General features: G+C 46.0%; 1 protein-coding gene across 2 annotated transcripts in view; it reads left to right on the top strand.

Moving 5' to 3' along the window:
• The window catches only part of ARNT2 (aryl hydrocarbon receptor nuclear translocator 2), a 65,864-nt gene extending 46,020 nt beyond the window's left edge, over window positions 1-19,844 (top strand). The window contains exons 9-19 of one of the 2 annotated variants that reach the window (XM_075575147.1): window positions 1,834-1,910; window positions 2,659-2,793; window positions 5,287-5,361; window positions 5,609-5,760; window positions 9,684-9,756; window positions 9,853-9,979; window positions 10,931-11,027; window positions 11,147-11,282; window positions 11,412-11,577; window positions 12,099-12,235; window positions 18,679-19,844. In XM_075575147.1, the coding sequence (XP_075431262.1) occupies window positions 1,834-1,910; window positions 2,659-2,793; window positions 5,287-5,361; window positions 5,609-5,760; window positions 9,684-9,756; window positions 9,853-9,979; window positions 10,931-11,027; window positions 11,147-11,282; window positions 11,412-11,577; window positions 12,099-12,235; window positions 18,679-18,777 (1,274 nt within the window). In that variant the 3' untranslated portion in view covers window positions 18,778-19,844. The remainder of the gene's footprint in view (window positions 1-1,833; window positions 1,911-2,658; window positions 2,794-5,286; window positions 5,362-5,608; window positions 5,761-9,683; window positions 9,757-9,852; window positions 9,980-10,930; window positions 11,028-11,146; window positions 11,283-11,411; window positions 11,578-12,098; window positions 12,236-18,678) is intronic. The other variant, XM_075575146.1, reaches the window with a different exon arrangement.
• The last annotated feature ends 473 nt before the right edge of the window (window positions 19,845-20,317 follow it).

The raw sequence follows: 20,317 nt of genomic DNA, 5'->3' as shown, positions 1-20,317 counted from the left end.
TGTGCTGTCATCTCAGCCTTAAAGTGGGTTCATAGACACGAGAATATGGGTGGGACAGCGGACTGACAGAGGTCTGTACTGAGTTGATTGTGGGTTGAGGTATTTATAAACTTGTGTTGAGTTAAAGTACCAATGCCCCCTACATCGCCACTGTGGCTGAGCGAGTAATACTATATGTGGGTATCTGACTCATGACAATTCTATGTCTGTAACCTATTAGGCTAAGCAATATAATACATTACAAGGGACTCACACTTAGCTCAGAATAACATTTTTGTTGGGGGGGGGGGAGAGGAGAGACAAAGTGACTCGCTCATCACATGGTCCCAAAGTAGGACGAGAATCAACAATCTTATGGTTCCAAATTCCCTCTTGTAATGCGAAACCTAAGCAACCTTGGGTAAAATGTTGGTCACTGAAGTGGGTGGGACTGATTTATGACACAGGGCCAGCTTTGTGTAACTTGGGCATATCATTTTACCTACCGGTGTAGTTTAAAATATTGACAATTAGATTGTACACTCACAGATTCATTGTGCGTCTCTTTTAGCATAGCGTGATTGTTCTGCTTAAACTGTCACTGTTGTTGTGGGGGCCGTTAGGTGTTTTGGACTGATGGGTCCTGAGGAAGTTTCAGAAATAAGATGGGCTGTCGCTGACTCACCCATGTGCCGTCACCATATAACCATGCCTTGTGAAATGATCTCGGAAAATGCTGAAACCAGCGCCACACGGACTTCAGCCGTATTTTTCCAAACTCATAACAGGAAGTTCGGACGGATCCAAGCAATGCAGAGTGCATGTGATAAAAACACTGCTAATGAGACACAAATGTGCGCTGAAGTCTACCATTTGCTACCAGTAAACAACATTCCTGTACTGTGTCTCTGCAGATCAGGGGAATTAGGGACATCAGCTTCTCCTATACCCACAGCAGAGGCCACATTAACCCCTCCAGCACCAAAGCAAAGTACTTTCTATCACACGGCACAGTCTGAAATTAAAGTCCTGTAGGAAGAATGAGAAGCCGCATGAGATCTCTAAATAGGGCTCACTTGTTGTAACAGTGGGTAAATCACCTTATCTGTCACTGACCTACGGTCCAAACATATAAACTTTTGGGGTAAAAGTAATGGGAGAAGCAGTGGCTCAGTGAGTAAAGACACTGACTGCCACTGAGTTTGAAGCAGGGGATCCTGGTTCAGTTCCCAGTGTCGGCTCCTTGTGACCTTGGGCAAATCACTTTATCTCCCTGTGCCCCAGGCACCAAAAACATAGATTGTAAGCTCCACGGAGCAGGGACTGTGTCTGCAAAATGTCTCTGTAAAGCGCTACGTAAAACTAGGAGCGCTATACAAGAACATGCTATTATTATTATAAGTATGTTGAGTGAGAATCGGGAATTGGGGACATCAGGGAACATTAGGGAGTGTTCCTTGAAATCCTTGTGGCGGTTAACGATGAGTGAGTATTAATAAGATTGCATACACACATACCTGAGGTTTTATAAGAGTTGACTTTTGCAATGCAGTTATAACTATTAAAGGTTAAAATATCCGTATCCTCTGCTGCCCAAACACGTCATCAGATGAATGATAGGACAAAAATCCATTTTTTTTATAGAAGGAATTTTGTTGAAGAATTTTCAGTTCTTGTTTTTCTTAATACTTGGATTAGAACGTGAGGATGTGTATTCAATTAATGTTATCTATATTGTATGTGATTGTTTGGTATGAAGACGCAAAAGAGGATTATTATCCAATCATGCAGACTTTGTGTTCAGTACTGTATGTGCTATGTACAAGAACTCAGAGAAAGTCTCATCTGTTACAGGAATGATTATCCCTGAAGAAGACACAGAGGTGGGCCAAGGAAGCAAATACTGCCTAGTCGCTATTGGGAGGTTACAGGTCTGCGTGGAGTTAATTACTAAAATAGATCATATAATAAGATTCCTATTGGCCATATGAATGCAACTCATGATAATGTACTGATGTGCCGGTGTAATGCGAGCATCCTAAAATGTGTAGTCACTACCTGCAGCCAATGCTGTCACACAGTCCTTGTTATACTAATTATATTCACCAACATATATACATTACAGTGCCCTACTTAGCCCTCATTGCACAGACCCTGTCACACAATGCATTTCCATTGTACCATAGCGCTGTCATATAGTCACCCATCCCATAGCAAGATGTGGACACATATAGCTTTAGCCCTGTACCATAAGCATGCTCTTCTTCCATACACCCACTGTCACTTTGCCGTCTACCAAACATGTACATTGCTGTACAATCTTACTGCCGTACTGAGTTGCTCAGAGAAACATCACCACTGCACCTTGTTACTTGTACTCTTCTGCTGCACCTATCATTCCCCGTATTGAGTCACGCGTATACCAGATCTTTGGCTCTGCACAGTGTTTCTGCTCTGATGCCGTTCTATTCCATTGTCCACATACTTGTCTTTAGTACCTTTACCCTTTGCTCCCTTACAACCATTGACTGATTCCCACACACACTGCTCGCTTGTATTTTGACATCCTCTTCCTTTCCCGGGGTCTGTTATACACACAAAGCATCATCACAGGTCTCCGCTGTCCTCCAGCTCAATAGAAATCACAGTACGGATAAAGTATACTGGTTTCTCTTGCAGGTCACCAGTTCCCCGGGGAGCTTGGACATGAATGGAATGTCTCTTCCAACTGAATTCCTATCACGACACAGCACAGATGGGCTCATCACCTTTGTGGATCCTCGGTGCATCAGCGTGATTGGCTATCAACCGCAGGTCAGTGCCTGTGACTGGTCATCATCTGTGATATGTCTGACACCGGGAATTAGATGCTGTTTGGCGGAAGAGATTTGATTTAAGCGTTACAGCTAATCTTGTTTTTGGGTGCAGTGTTCTGCTTTTTTGGAAGTTTGCCTAGCTGCCGTTTCGTGATCGGTTTCTTTAAGCCTTTTGAAGTGAAACGTCTTTGCGGCACATACAGAGATCTGATAGGAAAAATCCCGCGTGCTGTAACAAAATTCCATAACGGAAGTGATGTCACTGCGGGCAGAAGAGGCATTAGTGGCGTCGGGGGAGGGAGAGGAAAGACACTGACACACACACACACACACACACACACACACTGACTGACACACACACACAAACACACACACACACACACATACACACACACACACTGACTGACACACACATACACACACACACTGACTGACACACACACACATATACACTGACTGACACATACACACTGACTGACACACTGACACACACACACACACACACACTGACTGAATAACACACACACTGACTGGCACGCACGCACGCACACTGACTGACACGCACGCACACTGACTGACACGCACGCACACTGACTGGCACGCACGCACACTGACTGGCACGCACGCACACTGACTGGCACGCACGCACACTGACTGGCACGCACGCACACTGACATGCATGCACACAGACACGTACGCACACTGACTGGCACGCACGCACGCACACCGACGCACACACTGACACACACACACTGACACACACACACACTGACAGTTGTTAGTTATATTTGCGCACCTTTCTTTTTTCCTCTATCTATATATAATTTATTTGTTTTAATTGGAGCGTTTCTGGGAAAGTGACCTAAATATACAGCAGTAACCCAAGAAGCCTCAGCGCACCCCCAATGGGACACATTATCTAGTAATTTCTATATGTTTCTTTGTTTTCTGCTCTGGGATTGAAGCAGCCTGAACCTCAGATCAGATTTCTTCTGAATGTATAAACTTGTGTAGGTCTTGAATAGTGCCAGGCCTGAGGAGGATGTAACACGTGTGTGTTTGTGCCAGGCCTGAGGAGGATGTAATACGTGTGTGTTTGTGTCAGGCCTGAGGAGGATGTAACACGTGTGTGTTTGTGTCAGGCCTGAGGAGGATGTAACACCTGTGTGTTTGTGCCAGGCCTGAGGAGGATGTAACACGTGTGTGTTTGTGCCAGGCCTGAGGAGGATGTAACACGTGTGTATGTGCCAGGCCTGAGGAGGATGTAACACGTGTGTGTTTGTGTCAGGCCTGAGGAGGATGTAACACGTGTGTGTTTGTGTCAGGCCTGAGGAGGATGTAACATGTGTGTGTTTGTGCCAGGCCTGAGGAGGATGTAACACGTGTGTGTTTGTGTCAGGCCTGAGGAGGATGTAACACGTGTGTGTTTGTGTCAGGCCTGAGGAGGATGTAACACCTGTGTGTTTGTGCCAGGCCTGAGGAGGATGTAACACGTGTGTGTTTGTGTCAGGCCTGAGGAGGATGTAACACGTGTGTGTTTGTGTCGGGCCTGAGGAGGATGTAACATGTGTGTGTTTGTGCCAGGCCTGAGGAGGATGTAACACGTGTGTGTTTGTGTCAGGCCTGAGGAGGATGTAACATGTGTGTGTTTGTGCCAGGCCTGAGGAGGATGTAACATGTGTGTGTTTGTGCCAGGCCTGAGGAGGATGTAACACGTGTGTGTTTGTGCCAGGCCTGAGGAGGATGTAACACGTGTGTGTTTGTGTCAGGCCTGAGGAGGATGTAACACGTGTGTTTGTGTCAGGCCTGAGGAGGATGTAACACGTGTGTTTGTGCCAGGCCTGAGGAGGATGTAACACGTGTGTTTGTGTCAGGCCTGAGGAGGATGTAACACGTGTGTTTGTGTCAGGCCTGAGGAGGATAGGATGTAACACGTGTGTGTTTGTGCCAGGCCTGAGGAGGATGTAACACGTGTGTTTGTGTCAGGCCTGAGGAGGATGTAACACGTGTGTTTGTGTCAGGCCTGAGGAGGATGTAACACGTGTGTGTTTGTGCCAGGCCTGAGGAGGATGTAACACGTGTGTTTGTGTCAGGCCTGAGGAGGATGTAACACGTGTGTGTTTGTGCCAGGCCTGAGGAGGATGTAACACGTGTGTGTTTGTGCCAGGCCTGAGGAGGATGTAACACGTGTGTGTTTGTGTCAGGCCTGAGGAGGATGTAACACGTGTGTTTGTGTCAGGCCTGAGGAGGATGTAACACGTGTGTTTGTGTCAGGCCTGAGGAGGATGTAACACGTGTGTGTTTGTGCCAGGCCTGAGGAGGATGTAACACGTGTGTGTTTGTGTCAGGCCTGAGGAGGATGTAACACGTGTGTTTGTGTCAGGCCTGAGGAGGATGTAACACGTGTGTTTGTGTCAGGCCTGAGGAGGATGTAACACGTGTGTGTTTGTGCCAGGCCTGAGGAGGATGTAACACGTGTGTGTTTTCCTAGGACCTGCTGGGAAAGGACATCATTGAATTCTGTCACCCTGAGGATCAGAGCCACCTTCGGGAAAGTTTCCAGCAGGTACCCGCTGTCCTGCTCTAAGCTTATAACCGCTCACCAGAAGACCTGTTCCTGCGCGTCTCCCTAATATCATCTCTAAATATATACTTACATTTGTGTATGTATGTGTGTATATATGTATACAGTATAAATATAAAAAACAGAAAGGGAATCCCTGCGCTCTGTGCCCCACTTAAGTTTCCCTACTTTTTGCCCCCACCCTTCCTTTCACTCTTGCCGCTCTCACCTTTGACCCTCTTCTCACCAGGTGATTAAGCTGAAAGGGCAGGTGTTGTCGGTGATGTATCGTTTTCACACCAAAACGCGGGACTGGATGCTGCTCCGTACCAGCAGCTTCACTTTCCAGAACCCATATTCCGATGAGATTGAGTACATCATCTGCACCAACACCAACGTGAAGTAAGCGCCAGACCCTTACCTGCCCCGCGCCTGCCCCTTACCTTCCCCTTACCAGCCCCTTACCTGCCCCTTACCTGCCCCTTACCTGCCCCTTACCAGCCCCTTACCTGCCCCTTACCTGCCCCTTACCAGCCCCTTACCTGCCCCTTACCTGCCCCTTACCTTCCCCTTACCTGCCCCTTACCTTCCCCTTACCTGCCCCTTACCTGCCCCTTACCTTCCCCTTACCTTCCCCTTACCAGCCCCTTACCTGCCCCTTACCTGCCCCTTACCTTCCCCTTACCAGCCCCTTACCTGCCCCTTACCAGCCCCTTACCTGCCCCTTACCTTCCCCTTACCTGCCCCTTACCTGCCCCTTACCAGCCCCTTACCTGCCCCTTACCAGCCCCTTACCTGCCCCTTACCAGCCCCTTACCTGCCCCTTACCAGCCCCTTACCTGCCCCTTACCTTCCCCTTACCTGCCCCTTACCAGCCCCTTACCTGCCCCTTACCTGCCCCTTACCTTCCCCTTACCTTCCCCTTACCTGCCCCTTACCTGCCCCTTACCAGCCCCTTACCTGCCCCTTACCAGCCCCTTACCTGCCCCTTACCAGCGCCTTACCTGCCCCTTACCAGCCCCTTACCTTCCCCTTACCAGCCCCTTGCCTGCCCCTTACCAGCCCCTTGCCTGCCCCTTACCTTCCCCTTACCTGCCCCCTATCAGCCCCCTATCAGCCCCTTACCTGCCCCTTACCTTCCCCTTACCTGCCCCTTACCTTCCCCTTACCTGCCCCTTACGTGCCCCTTACCAGTCCCTATGCCCTGCTCACTAAGGCACTTGGTAAAGAGGGCAACTTGATCATGCATTGTATGCAAGGGGAATATAAATCCATGATGCAGCACACACATTGCACACGTTACACAGTGAGTTGGTGTCATATGCACCCTCCCCTATTGGGAAAAAACATAGAGATGCTGTATAGGACCCATTATTATGCCGAACACATGTATTCCACATGGGAATGCTGTGTATGACCATGTATGACAAAGAGAGAATGTGTTGTGCATGTCCTCTCATTATAAGGCGATGATGAGGGCTGTGTATGATATATTTGTGTGTATGTATGTGTGGGTGTATATCTATATATATATATCTATATATATATATATATATATATACAGTGTTCGACAAACCTATACATTTGCACGCACCGGGCGAGTGGATTTAACATCGTGGCGAGCTCCTATTGGCCCAAGCAGCACACGTGTGGTACTAGGTGGCGAGTAGATTTTTTTGTGTGGCGAGTAGATTTTTTGGTGATTTGTCAACCACTGGATATATATATATTTATAATTTAAGTTATGGTGGGTGAAAAGGTGACTAAAAACCCTCTACCCTTCACCATTATCACCTAGCCAACCTCACACTGACGAGACGCTCAAGGTCGAAACAGTCTGTCTGTGAGTGGGTTTATTGACTTTGCATCTCATCCCAGGCTATGTTTAAAAGCTGTGTTTAAAGCAGCATGCATTGGCTTAAGGGTTTAACCATGTAATGTGGTCTTGAGACAAAAGATGGCACTGTGTACTCATTTGCATGTCATTTCCCAGAATCCCTTGCGGCAGTGGAAGTGCTGTAGGCTAGGTAATAATAATGAAGAACGGGGTTGCAGACCTGTCTAAGACATGTGAATGTGCTCACAAGTAATATATGATTGATATATATATTCTATATAATAGAAAATTTGTTAAAGGACAGACAACAGAGGGTTGTCATAAATGGAACTTTTTAAGGTTGGGCTAAAGTCGTGAGTGGAGTACCTCAGGGATCGGTACTGGGACCCCTGCTTTTTAACTTGTTTATTAATGACCTTGAGGTTGGGATCGAGAGCAAAGTTTCCATGATGATACTAAATTGTGTAAGGTAATAGAATCAGAGCAGGATGTAACGTATTAGGGTTAGTGGGCAGGTAAATGGCAGATGGGGTTTAATACAGATAAATGTAAGGTTATGTATTTGGGATGTAAGAATAAAAAGGCTACTTACAAATTAAATGGTGATATATTGGGGGAATCCTTGATGGAGAAGTATTTAAGAGTGCTTGTAGACAGCAGGTTTAGCAATAGTGCCCAATGTCATGCAGTAGCTGCAAAGGCAAACAAGATCTTATCTTGCATCAAACGGGCAATGGATGGAAGGGAAGTAAACATAATTATGCCCCTTTACAAAGCACTAGTAAGACAACACCTTGAATATGGAGTACAATTTTGGGCACCAATCCTAAGAAAATACATTATGGAACTAGAGAGAGTGCAGAGAAGAGCCACCAAATTAATTTATTTATTTATAAAATATTTTACCAGGAAGTAATACATTGAGAGTTACCTCTCGTTTTCAAGTATGTCCTGGGCACAGAGTAAAACAAATAGTACATGGTTACAAGTACAGTTACATAAATGAACAGGGTATACATTATATACAAGACATTGCGTGCACAGTTAAAGAAAATATATATTATGAGCGTATGAAACAGTTACAGACCAGGTTAAAATGTGAGACAGCCTTAGATTTGAAAGAACTTAAACTGGTGGTGGATGTGAGAGTCTCTGGTAGGTTGTTCCAGTTTTGAGGTGCACAGAAGGAGAAGGAGGAACGTCCGGATACTTTGTTGAGCCTTGGGACCATGAATAGTCTTTTGGAGTCTGATCTCAGGTGATAAGTGCTGCAGGTGGTAGGGGTGAGGAGCTTGTTCAGGTAGCTGGGTAGCTTGCCCATGAAGAATTTAAAGGCAAGACAGGAAAGGTGAACTTTGCGCCTAGACTCTAGTGTTGACCAATCTTGTTCTTTGAGCATTTCGCAGTGATGTGTGTTGTAGTTGCATTGGAGAACAAAACGACAAATTGAATTGTAGAGGGTGTCAAGTTTGCTAAGGTGGGTTTGAGGAGCCGAGCCATATACTATGTCTCCATAGTCAATAATTGGCATTAGCATCTGCTGTGCGATACGCTTTCTGACCAGGAGACTTAGGGAGGATTTGTTCCTGTAAAGTACCCCTAGTTTGGCATAGGTCTTGGTTGTCAGGGTATCAATGTGCATAAAGGGGAGGGACAATCTAACTTATGAGGAGAGGCTAGCTAAATTAGATGTATTTACATTAGAAAAGAGGCGTCTAAGAGGGGATATGATAACTATATACAAATATATTCGGGGACAATACAAGGAGCTTTCAAAAGAACTATTCATCCCACGGGCAGTACAAAGGACTCGGGCCATCCCTTAAGGTTGGAGGAAAGGAAATTTCACCAGCAACAAAGAAAAGGGTTCTTTACAGTAAGGGCGGTTAAAATGTGGAATTCATTACCCATGGAGACTGTGATGGCAGATACAATAGATTTGTTCAAAAAAAGGTTGGACATCTTTTTAGATGGGAAAGGTATACAGGGATATACCAAATAAGTATACATGGGAAGGATGTTGATCCAGGGATTAATCTGATTGCCAATTCTTGGAGTCAGGAAGGAATTAATTTTTCCCCTTAATGGGGTTTTTTGTTTGCCTTCCTCTGGATCAATAAGTAAGTATAGATATAGGATAAAGTATCTGTTGTCTAAATTTAGCATAGGTTGAACTTGATGGACCGAAGTCTTTTTTCAACCTCATCTACTATGTAACTATGTAAGTTTTGTCCAATCAGCCAATGACCTTCAAGCTGTTATAATTAGCTGAAGGTTCTAAACTTCAACCAGTGAGAGACAGTCGTTGCAGAGCTACTCTGCTTACACACACAGGCAGAAAAAGTCACAGTAGGTACACCTGTTTTTAATAGGTGTAGTACCTGCTAAATAGGTACAGTTGGAGGGTATGTGTTTATGCCTCTGCACCCCGCCACTTACACATTACATGGAGCCTACAAAACGCCTGCAGCTGTTTCTGTATTTTTAGGCAGGTCCAACAGCAGCAGAACGAGATGGAAGTTCATCCAAGGGACAGCTTGTCCTCCTATGACCTGTCACAGGTGGGTATCCCAGGGATATATTCCTCCCATCCCAGTATCTCGCTGTGTTCTCGTTATCCTGTCTTTATCTAAACAAGATGCTTTGTGTCATTACAGGTGCCTGTACCAAACCTCACAGGGAATGTGCACGAGGGGGGTAAACCCGTCGTTGATAAGCCAGATCCCATCTTTTCCCAGGACCGCGACCCACGCTTTGCTGAAATGTTTGCTGGAATTACAGCTTGTAAGACCTCCTCCCTTCACCATCATTACAATGTATCCGTTTGGTGCAGCTACGACCAGACAGAGCGTTCAAGGCATAAATTACTCCCAAAGAGGCAGGGAATGTTTGTGACATTTCTACCTGTCCTCTGAGTACTGTTCCTATTCACATATTGTAGATCTCGGTCTCTTTTACAGAGAAACTTCAGGGTTCATTTGGATCTTTATGCTAATGAGCATTGTCTCCCTTACTTCCCACAAAGGCAGCCTCATTGTCCCCACGGAGGGAGTACATACTTTCAGATACCTGCAGAGTTCAGATCAGGACAGGTAGCTGAGCTGAGCAGGACAGGTAGCTGAGCTGAGCTCAAGAGCCCTCTGGGAACCTGGTTATTTGTGTTTTTAATAAGTATTTAGGCATGTTTGGGGATGTGGAGGTCATACATTATACGGTCAAGTACTGCCTGCCTCCATCTATGCTGGGTTACTGGAGGCTGGGAGGTGGGTCTTTGGTAACCAGGGGAGTGAGCCTCTAGGTGTCCAAGAGGATTCTTTGTGAACTTGAATGTATTGATGTATGTGGAATTCATGTTCGGGGGAAACAAGTGAAGGCTGCTTACTAAAATATGTATGGGATAGTTTAAGGTGGCTGTAGAAGATACTTTATTTGGGATAGAAATGTGCTGTGTTTACAGAAGCCTATCTTTTAGTGTTTGTCTCTGGAAGGTTTATTATTTGGTTGTCTCCTGGGGCGTAAATATTAAGATGTCTGTGTGAGCCTGTTTTGTAGAGGTTGGATATTGGGGTGTCTCTTGGAGACTTGTTAGTAGAGATGTCTGTAATAGACATGATTGAAGCGATCTGACTGGGAGAGTTTGCCCTGTGTTTATGGGACTTTGGTTGCTGGGACTGTCTCTGTTTCTTGCTCTGTGTGACTGTTCTCCACCTGTCTTCATTCTCTGTCTTCCCTCAGCGGAGAAGAAGATGTTGTCAGCGTCGGGCAGTGGATCTCAGCAGCTATACTCTACAGGAAGCCCCTTCCAGCCTGGACACAGTGGCAAGTCATTCAGGTATTGAGCTAGATGTATTATCGGAGCAAAGGGCTGAATAGGAGGGCAGGAAGGATTATGAAGTGGTATTTCTCTTAGGGGCTTGGTTTGTCACTACTAAAGTTTCTGTATAATTGCAGCTCTTCAGTGGTCCATGTGACCGGAGTGAATGAGATCCAGTCTCCAACAGGCACTGGACAGAATTTGACTCCGATATCTCGCCAGATTAATGCTGGACAGGTCTGGACAGGAAGCCGACCTCCCTTTCAAGGACAGGTACAGTGACCACAATGTCTATGTGTTCGCAGTTAAGAAAAAGACTGTAGCATTGCACTGTGCATTGAAAGTACTTGAAGGACTGTATGGTGTATTTTCCTTTAAGGAAAGGTGCCTTTTTCTTCTCAGCAAATCACGCCACAGTCTGGTAAAGCTCAGTCTTCTCCCTTTGGGATCGGAACAAGTCACACGTACACATCGGATCCATCCACTTACAGCCCCCTCTCCAGCCCAGCCACAGCATCTCCCAGCGGGAACGCCTACTCCACTTTAGGAGGAAGAAACGCTGCATTCAGTAAGTCCCAACCTCTCTTGCCTATTATTTTCATCAGAGACAGAATGTTTTGATTCAGAATAAAACATGCTCGAAAGGTTTAACTATCGTAGCCATTACACCCCTAATTAGTTCATCAACCTGACTGACACTCACACTTCTCCAATCCGTTCTGCAAAACGTTTCCCCAAGCTTTTGGGCTCGGCATTCAGTGCAATAGTAAGGTCAATTCCTAAGCATCGTCTCTTCCTCTGCTGAAACGACAACTTTGTGTGTGTGTGTATGTGTGTGCAATTCTATGTATTTGTATATATACACACCTATACATATATACTGTACATACATATTGTTTATAGTACAAACAGACACAACTCAATGCACACTCCAATAAAATGAAATAAACAATGGTGAGCTGCCCTATACTGGTAAAGCACTTCTGTCCCCCGTGCATTCTAACTATGCTCCTTCTCCTAATGTCACTTCAATAAAGAGTGACAGAGGCTGTGACGTACAACGTTATTATCTCTCTCTGAAACTTGCAGCTGAAACAGGACAGGGCAGTGGTCAGTTCCAAGGTCGTGCTTCTGAAGTCTGGTCCCAGTGGCAGAGTCAGCATCATAATCAGCAGAGCAGTGAGCAGCATTCCCACCAGCAGCCAGGGCAGGCCGAGGTGTTCCAGGTACGTGAGCAATGCGTGGGGATCAGCACCTGGAGGCAAAAGGGGAGGCGTATAGTGTGTCTGTGTGTGTAAGTGATAGAAGCGGGCTCTTGTGTAAGTGATAGAAGCGGGCTCTTGTGTAAGTGATAGCAGCGGGCTCTTGTGTAAGTGATAGCAGCGGGCTCTTGTGTAAGTGATAGCAGCGGGCTCTTGTGTAAGTGATAGCAGCGGGCTCTTGTGTAAGTGACAGAAGCGGGCTCTTGTGTAAGTGATAGAAGCGGGCTCTTGTGTAAGGGATAGCAGCGGGCTCTTGTGTAAGTGATAGAAGCGGGCTCTTGTGTAAGTGATAGCAGCGGGCTCTTGTGTAAGTGATAGCAGCGGGCTCTTGTGTAAGTGATAGCAGCGGGCTCTTGTGTAAGTGATAGAAGCGGGCTCTTGTGTAAGTGATAGCAGCGGGCTCTTGTGTAAGTGATAGAAGCGGGCTCTTGTGTAAGTGATAGAAGCGGGCTCTTGGGTAAGTGATAGCAGCGGGCTCTTGTATAAGTGATAGAAGTGGGCTCTTGGGTAAGTGATAGAAGCGGACTCTTGGGTAAGTGACAGAAGCGGGCTCTTGTGTACGTGATAGAAGCGGGCTCTTGTGTAAGTGATAGCAGCGGGCTCTTGTGTAAGTGATAGAAGCGGGCTCTTGTGTAAGTGATAGCAGCGGGCTCTTGTGTAAGTGATAGCAGCAGGCTCTTGTGTAAGTGATAGCAGCGGGCTCTTGTGTAAGTGATAGCAGCGGGCTCTTGTGTAAGTGATAGCAGCGGGCTCTTGTGTAAGTGATAGAAGCGGGCTCTTGTGTAAGTGATAGCAGCGGGCTCTTGTGTAAGTGATAGCAGCGGGCTCTTGTGTAAGTGATAGAAGCGGGCTCTTGTGTAAGTGATAGCAGCGGGCTCTTGTGTAAGTGATAGAAGCGGGCTCTTGTGTAAGTGATAGCAGCGGGCTCTTGTGTAAGTGTTAGAAGCGGGCTCTTGTGTAAGTGATAGAAGCGGGCTCTTGTGTAAGTGATAGAAGCGGGCTCTTGTGTAAGTGATAGCAGCGGGCTCTTGTGTAAGTGATAGAAGCGGGCTCTTGTGTAAGTGATAGAAGCGGGCTCTTGGGTAAGTGATAGAAGCGGGCTCTTGTGTAAGTGATAGAAGCGGGCTCTTGTGTAAGTGATAGAAGCGGGCTCTTGTGTAAGTGATAGAAGCGGGCTCTTGTGTAAGTGAAAGCAGCGGGCTCTTGTGTAAGTGATAGAAGCGGGCTCTTGGGTATGTGATAGAAGCGGGCTCTTGTGTAAGTGATAGAAGCGGGCTCTTGTGTAAGTGATAGCAGCGGGCTCTTGTGTAAGTGATAGAAGCGGGCTCTTGTGTAAGTGATAGCAGCGGGCTCTTCTGTAAGTGATAGAAGCGAGCTCTTGTGTAAGTGATAGCAGCGGGCTCTTGTGTAAGTGATAGAAGCGGGCTCTTGTGTAAGTGATAGCAGCGGGCTCTTGTTTAAGTGATAGAAGCGAGCTCTTGTGTAAGTGATAGCAGCGGGCTCTTGTGTAAGGGATAGAAGCGGGCCCTTGTGTAAGTGATAGCAGCGGGCTCTTGTGTAAGTGATAGAAGCGGGCTCTTGTGTAAGTGATAGAAGCGGGCTCTTGGGTAAGTGATAGCAGCGGGCTCTTGTGTAAGTGATAGAAGCGGGCTCTTGTGTAAGTGATAGCAGCGGGCTCTTCTGTAAGTGATAGAAGCGAGCTCTTGTGTAAGTGATAGCAGCGGGCTCTTGTTTAAGTGATAGAAGCGGGCCCTTGTGTAAGTGATAGCAGCGGACTCTTGTGTAAGTGATAGAAGCGGGCTCTTGTGTAAGTGATAGCAGCGGGCTCTTGTGTAAGTGATAGAAGCGGGCCCTTGTGTAAGTGATAGAAGCGGGCTCTTGTGTAAGTAATAGCAGCGGGCTCTTGTGTAAGTGATAGAAGCGGGCTCTTGTGTAAGTGATAGCAGCAGGCTCTTGTGTAAGTGATAGAAGCGGGCTCTTGTGTAAGTGATAGCAGCAGGCTCTTGTGTAAGTGATAGAAGCGGGCTCTTGTGTAAGTGATAGAAGCGGGCTCTTGTGTAAGTGATAGAAGCGGGCTCTTGTGTAAGTGATAGAAGCGGGCTCTTGGGTAAGTGATAGCAGCGGGCTCTTGTGTAAGTGATAGCAGCGGGCTCTTGTGTAAGTGATAGAAGCGGGCTCTTGGGTAAGTGATAGCAGCGGGCTCTTGTGTAAGTGATAGAAGCGGGCCCTTGTGTAAGTGATAGAAGCGGGCTCTTGTGTAAGTGATAGCAGCGGGCTCTTGTGTAAGTGATAGAAGCGGGCTCTTGTGTAAGTGATAGAAGCGGGCTCTTGTGTAAGTGATAGCAGCGGGCTCTTGTGTAAGTGATAGAAGCGGGCTCTTGTGTAAGTGATAGAAGCGGGCTCTTGTGTAAGTGATAGAAGCGGGCTCTTGTGTAAGTGATAGAAGCGGGCTCTTGTGTAAGTGATAGAAGCGGGCTCTTGTGTAAGTGATAGCAGCGGGCTCTTGTGTAAGTGATAGCAGCGGGCTCTTGTGTAAGTGATAGCAGCGGGCTCTTGTGTAAGTGATAGCAGCGGGCTCTTGTGTAAGTGATAGCAGCGGGCTCTTGTGTAAGTGATAGCAGCGGGCTCTTGTGTAAGTGATAGAAGCGGGCTCACAGGGTGATTGTGTTAGGGAAAGAATTTATATCTTTGTATTTGGCAGAAATGTATATTGGGGAATATACATACAGCGCAGGAGTGCATGTAAATATGTAGGGATGTGTGAGACTGAGGGTCTGCATGGGGGGCACAGGGTGAGTGCAGTGGTACTGAGCTGTGTCATTAGATACACTGTGTTTGTGTATGAGGCAGGGAGAGTAGTAACCTGTGTGTGAGTGAGGGTCTGCATGGGGGGCACAGGGTGAGCGCAGGGTGAGTGCAGTGGTATTGAGCTGTGTCATTAGATACATTGTGTTTGTGTATGAGGCAGGGAGAGTAGTAACCTGTGTGTGAGTGAGGGTCTGCATGGGGGGCACAGGGTGAGTGCAGTGGTATTGAGCTGTGTCATTAGATACATTGTGTTTGTGTATGAGGCAGGGAGAGTAGTAACCTGTGTGTGAGTGAGGTTCTGCATGGGGGGCACAGGGTGAGCGCAGTGGTATTGAGCTGTGTCATTAGATACATTGTGTTTGTGTATGAGGCAGGGAGAGTAGTAACCTGTGTGTGAGTGAGGGTCTGCATGGGGGGCACAGGGTGAGTGCAGTGGTATTGAGCTGTGTCATTAGATACATTGTGTTTGTGTATGAGGCAGGGAGAGTAGTAACCTGTGTGTGAGTGAGGGTCTGCATGGGGGGCACAGGGTGAGTGCAGTGGTACTGAGCTGTGTCATTAGATACACTGTGTTTGTGTATGAGGCAGGGAGAATAGTAACCTGTGTGTGTGAGTGAGGGTCCGCCTGCATGGGGGGCACAGGGTGAGTGCAGTGGTATTGAGCTGTGTCATTAGATACACTGTGTTTGTGTGTGAGGCAGGGAGAATAGTAACCTGTGTGTGTGAGTGAGGGTCCGCCTGCATGGGGGGCACAGGGTGAGTGCAGTGGTATTGAGCTGTGTCATTAGATACACTGTGTTTGTGTGTGAGGCAGGGAGAGTAGTAACCTGTGTGTGTGAAGCCTAAACCAACCTTTACATTATTGGAATCAGGGAGTCCCTTGAAACTAAAGCGCTCTATTTCCAGCGTCAGGGACCCTGTTCTGAGATATTACAGCTTTTGCTGCTGCTCTTCCTGATTTAAAAAAATACAAATTTAAGTTGGCGACTGCGGTCATTCAATATGAAGCCACACGGTCATCTTTCTGCCGCTTGTTCTTGGCCCGCGCTGTGGTGGCCATTTGGTTTTTCAGGGTGGAAGGGAGGAAACCAGCACCTAAAACTCTTAAGTATTTCGGGAACCAAGGTGTCCCCAAAGCTGAAAATAAAGATGTTTACCTCCTGGGGCAACCCCCAGGTTCAAATCATTAAAGAAAAACAAAAGCAAGCAGTCGGAATTCCTGTGTTGTGTGTGTGCTTTAAGTATTGGTATATGAGGCGGGAGGGATATGTAGCTGTGTTGTGTGTGTGCTTTAAGTATTGGTATATGAGGCGGGAGGGATATGTAGCTGTGTGTGTGTGTGCTTTAAGTATTGGTATATGAGGCGGGAGGGATATGTAGCTGTGTTGTGTGTGTGCTTTAAGTATTGGTATATGAGGCGGGAGGGATATGTAGCTGTGTTGTGTGTGTGCTTTAAGTATTGGTATATGAGGCGGGAGGGATATGTAGCTGTGTTGTGTGTGTGCTTTAAGTATTGGTATATGAGGCGGGAGGGATATGTAGCTGTGTTGTGTGTGTGCTTTATGTATTGGTATATGAGGCGGGAGGGATATGTAGCTGTGTTGTTGTGTGTGTGTGCTTTAAGTATTGGTATATGAGGCGGGAGGGATATGTAGCTGTGTTGTGTGTGTGCTTTAAGTATTGGTATATGAGGCGGGAGGGATATGTAGCTGTGTTGTGTGTGTGCTTTAAGTATTGGTATATGAGGCGGGAGGGATATGTAGCTGTGTTGTGTGTGTGCTTTAAGTATTGGTATATGAGGCGGGAGGGATATGTAGCTGTGTTGTGTGTGTGCTTTATGTATTGGTATATGAGGCGGGAGGGATATGTAGCTGTGTTGTGTGTGCTTTAAGTATTGGTATATGAGGCGGGAGGGATATGTAGCTGTGTTGTGTGTGTGCTTTAAGTATTGGTATATGAGGCGGGAGGGATATGTAGCTGTGTTGTGTGTGTGCTTTATGTATTGGTATATGAGGCGGGAGGGATATGTAGCTGTGTTGTTGTGTGTGTGTGCTTTAAGTATTGGTATATGAGGCGGGAGGGATATGTAGCTGTGTTGTTGTGTGTGTGTGCTTTAAGTATTGGTATATGAGGCGGGAGGGATATGTAGCTGTGTTGTGTGTGTGCTTTAAGTATTGGTATATGAGGCGGGAGGGATATGTAGCTGTGTTGTGTGTGCTTTAAGTATTGGTATATGAGGCGGGAGGGATATGTAGCTGTGTTGTGTGTGTGCTTTAAGTATTGGTATATGAGGCGGGAGGGATATGTAGCTGTGTTGTGTGTGTGCTTTATGTATTGGTATATGAGGCGGGAGGGATATGTAGCTGTGTTGTTGTGTGTGTGTGCTTTAAGTATTGGTATATGAGGCGGGAGGGATATGTAGCTGTGTTGTGTGTGTGCTTTAAGTATTGGTATATGAGGCGGGAGGGATATGTAGCTGTGTTGTGTGTGTGCTTTAAGTATTGGTATATGAGGCGGGAGGGATATGTAGCTGTGTTGTGTGTGTGCTTTATGTATTGGTATATGAGGCGGGAGGGATATGTAGCTGTGTTGTGTGTGCTTTAAGTATTGGTATATGAGGCGGGAGGGATATGTAGCTGTGTTGTGTGTGTGCTTTAAGTATTGGTATATGAGGCGGGAGGGATATGTAGCTGTGTTGTGTGTGTGCTTTATGTATTGGTATATGAGGCGGGAGGGATATGTAGCTGTGTTGTTGTGTGTGTGTGCTTTAAGTATTGGTATATGAGGCGGGAGGGATATGTAGCTGTGTTGTTGTGTGTGTGTGCTTTAAGTATTGGTATATGAGGCGGGAGGGATATGTAGCTGTGTTGTGTGTGTGCTTTAAGTATTGGTATATGAGGCGGGAGGGATATGTAGCTGTGTTGTGTGTGCTTTAAGTATTGGTATATGAGGCGGGAGGGATATGTAGCTGTGTTGTGTGTGTGCTTTAAGTATTGGTATATGAGGCGGGAGGGATATGTAGCTGTGTTGTGTGTGTGCTTTATGTATTGGTATATGAGGCGGGAGGGATATGTAGCTGTGTTGTTGTGTGTGTGTGCTTTAAGTATTGGTATATGAGGCGGGAGGGATATGTAGCTGTGTTGTTGTGTGTGTGTGCTTTAAGTATTGGTATATGAGGCGGGAGGGATATGTAGCTGTGTTGTTGTGTGTGTGTGCTTTAAGTATTGGTATATGAGGCGGGAGGGATATGTAGCTGTGTGTGTGTGTGCTTTAAGTATTGGTATATGAGGCGGGAGGGATATGTAGCTGTGTTGTGTGTGTGCTTTAAGTATTGGTATATGAGGCGGGAGGAATATGTAGCTGTGTATTGTTGAGAGTGCAAGAAGCTGTAGGTTGGAGAAGGGCAGAGTTGGGCTGAGTTGGACATACTTGCGTGGATGGTTGAAGGTGTTTCAGTATGAAACAGGGGGAAAGTATACAGGTGAGATAGAAAGAGAAGGCATGTGCCAGGGCGATTGAAGCAGCAGGCGGGTGTATACTTGGGTTTTGTCTGACCGCCTGTGTAACAGTCCTATTTGTCTTCCTGTCCCTCTGCACAGGACATGCTGCCAATGTCTGGAGACCCTACCCAGGGCACCGGCAATTATAACATTGAAGACTTTGCTGACCTGGGAATGTTCCCCCCATTTTCTGAGTAACACTTTTAGGGCATCATTCTTCCTCTGCCGCCTCCCTTATCGCAGCAGCATTGTAATTGTATAGTGGTTGGGAAAGACCCAGCGTGATGTGCTGTATCCTATCCTCTGTCCTTTTGTCCTGCAGGGGATGTTTTTATCTGCATCCTTCAAATGAGAATCATCTGCAGTATTTATTCTTCAATTGTATTTCCATGTCCGAGAGAAGCTAAGGGATTGGGGAAATACAGGGAAGGTTTTCCCACCACAGGAAGAAGAGTTCATAGTCTAAGAGCAGGAGGGAGCCTTAGACTCACATAGTCTTCACTTCAAGTCAATATAAATATGAAGTTTCTATTTATTAAATGCTGGAGACTCCTGCTATATCTCTCTCTTCATCAAGGAACAATGTCAAATGTAAGGTAATGGGTTAAACCAATAATGAGTTAGACCTCTGCATAGATTTAAGATTGTTACACAAATTAAGAGTGTATGTGACTGATGTGATGATATAGTATCTCACATTGCAACTGGAAAAATGTTTGGACATACTTGGGTAGAGATAAGGGGACTGTCCAGGAGAGATTATAGATCTTTCTTGGAGAAGACCTGCGAAACCTCACTAATTTCCAGCAGTGGACTCATAGACTTCAATGGGATTGCACTCAATCAAGTGTAATCATGTCAATAGAAAGGTAATCATTGGGTTTTGAGGCCCCATATCTTATTCGTATCAGGGGAGAGAGAGGGTCTGTCTATGATCTCCCTAAAATTATTTCTCAAAGTTGAGGATGTGCCTATGTCCTCTCTCTTTCTTTATCTCTTGGAGAGATGAGGACCCTTTCCCTGACCTGGAGTGGAAAGGAAAGTCTGGCTTTATAGGGACTGTTTCTTACAGTCTCAGTTACTAATCTGTTGAGCTGTTAAGTTGTTGTGAACAATACCGTATAAATTGTGTATTTTGTACTATTGAATGTTCTGTACTAGTAAACATCGCAGTGTGCATAGTCTAACTATGCTACTGTCTCCTAATGTCATTTCAATAAAGAGTGACAGCAGCTGCTATGTATAACTGTTATTTGGAACTTGAACTTGCTGGGATAAATGACTGGTCAGTGCCACTGGGATAGGGGTACATATGTAACTAGCCACTGCTATCACTGGTTTGAGTAGCAATGAGTAACGGTCAGTTCTTTTAAGGACTATGTTGGTCCTTAAGGTACCAGCTATTAAGTAACTGAAGTCTAATATAATATAGATAATAGGGATATGTTTCTTGGTTTATTCCTTTACTGACACAAAATAGTGCACTGCATAGATTGCAGCTCACTAGTGTTATATCTGAATAGAGAAGCCACATCATTCTCACTTTGCTTGTTTATATTCAGCCTGACAAAGCGGTCTTCTGAAATATACAGACTGTCCTCTCCTAAAAACATACGCATGCCTTGTACTATTGTACCTAAATGGGATAAAAGATGCGCAGCAAACCCACAAGAGTTACTACTAATTACACATCTACAGTAACTACAAAGTCCAAAATACAGAGGCATTGTGTGCTTGT

This window comes from Ascaphus truei, chromosome 18 (assembly GCF_040206685.1).
Source record: "Ascaphus truei isolate aAscTru1 chromosome 18, aAscTru1.hap1, whole genome shotgun sequence".
NCBI classification, from domain to species: domain Eukaryota; kingdom Metazoa; phylum Chordata; class Amphibia; order Anura; family Ascaphidae; genus Ascaphus; species Ascaphus truei.
The sequence above is the reverse complement of the archived record's forward strand: the minus strand, read 5'-3'. Positions and strand labels throughout refer to the sequence as shown.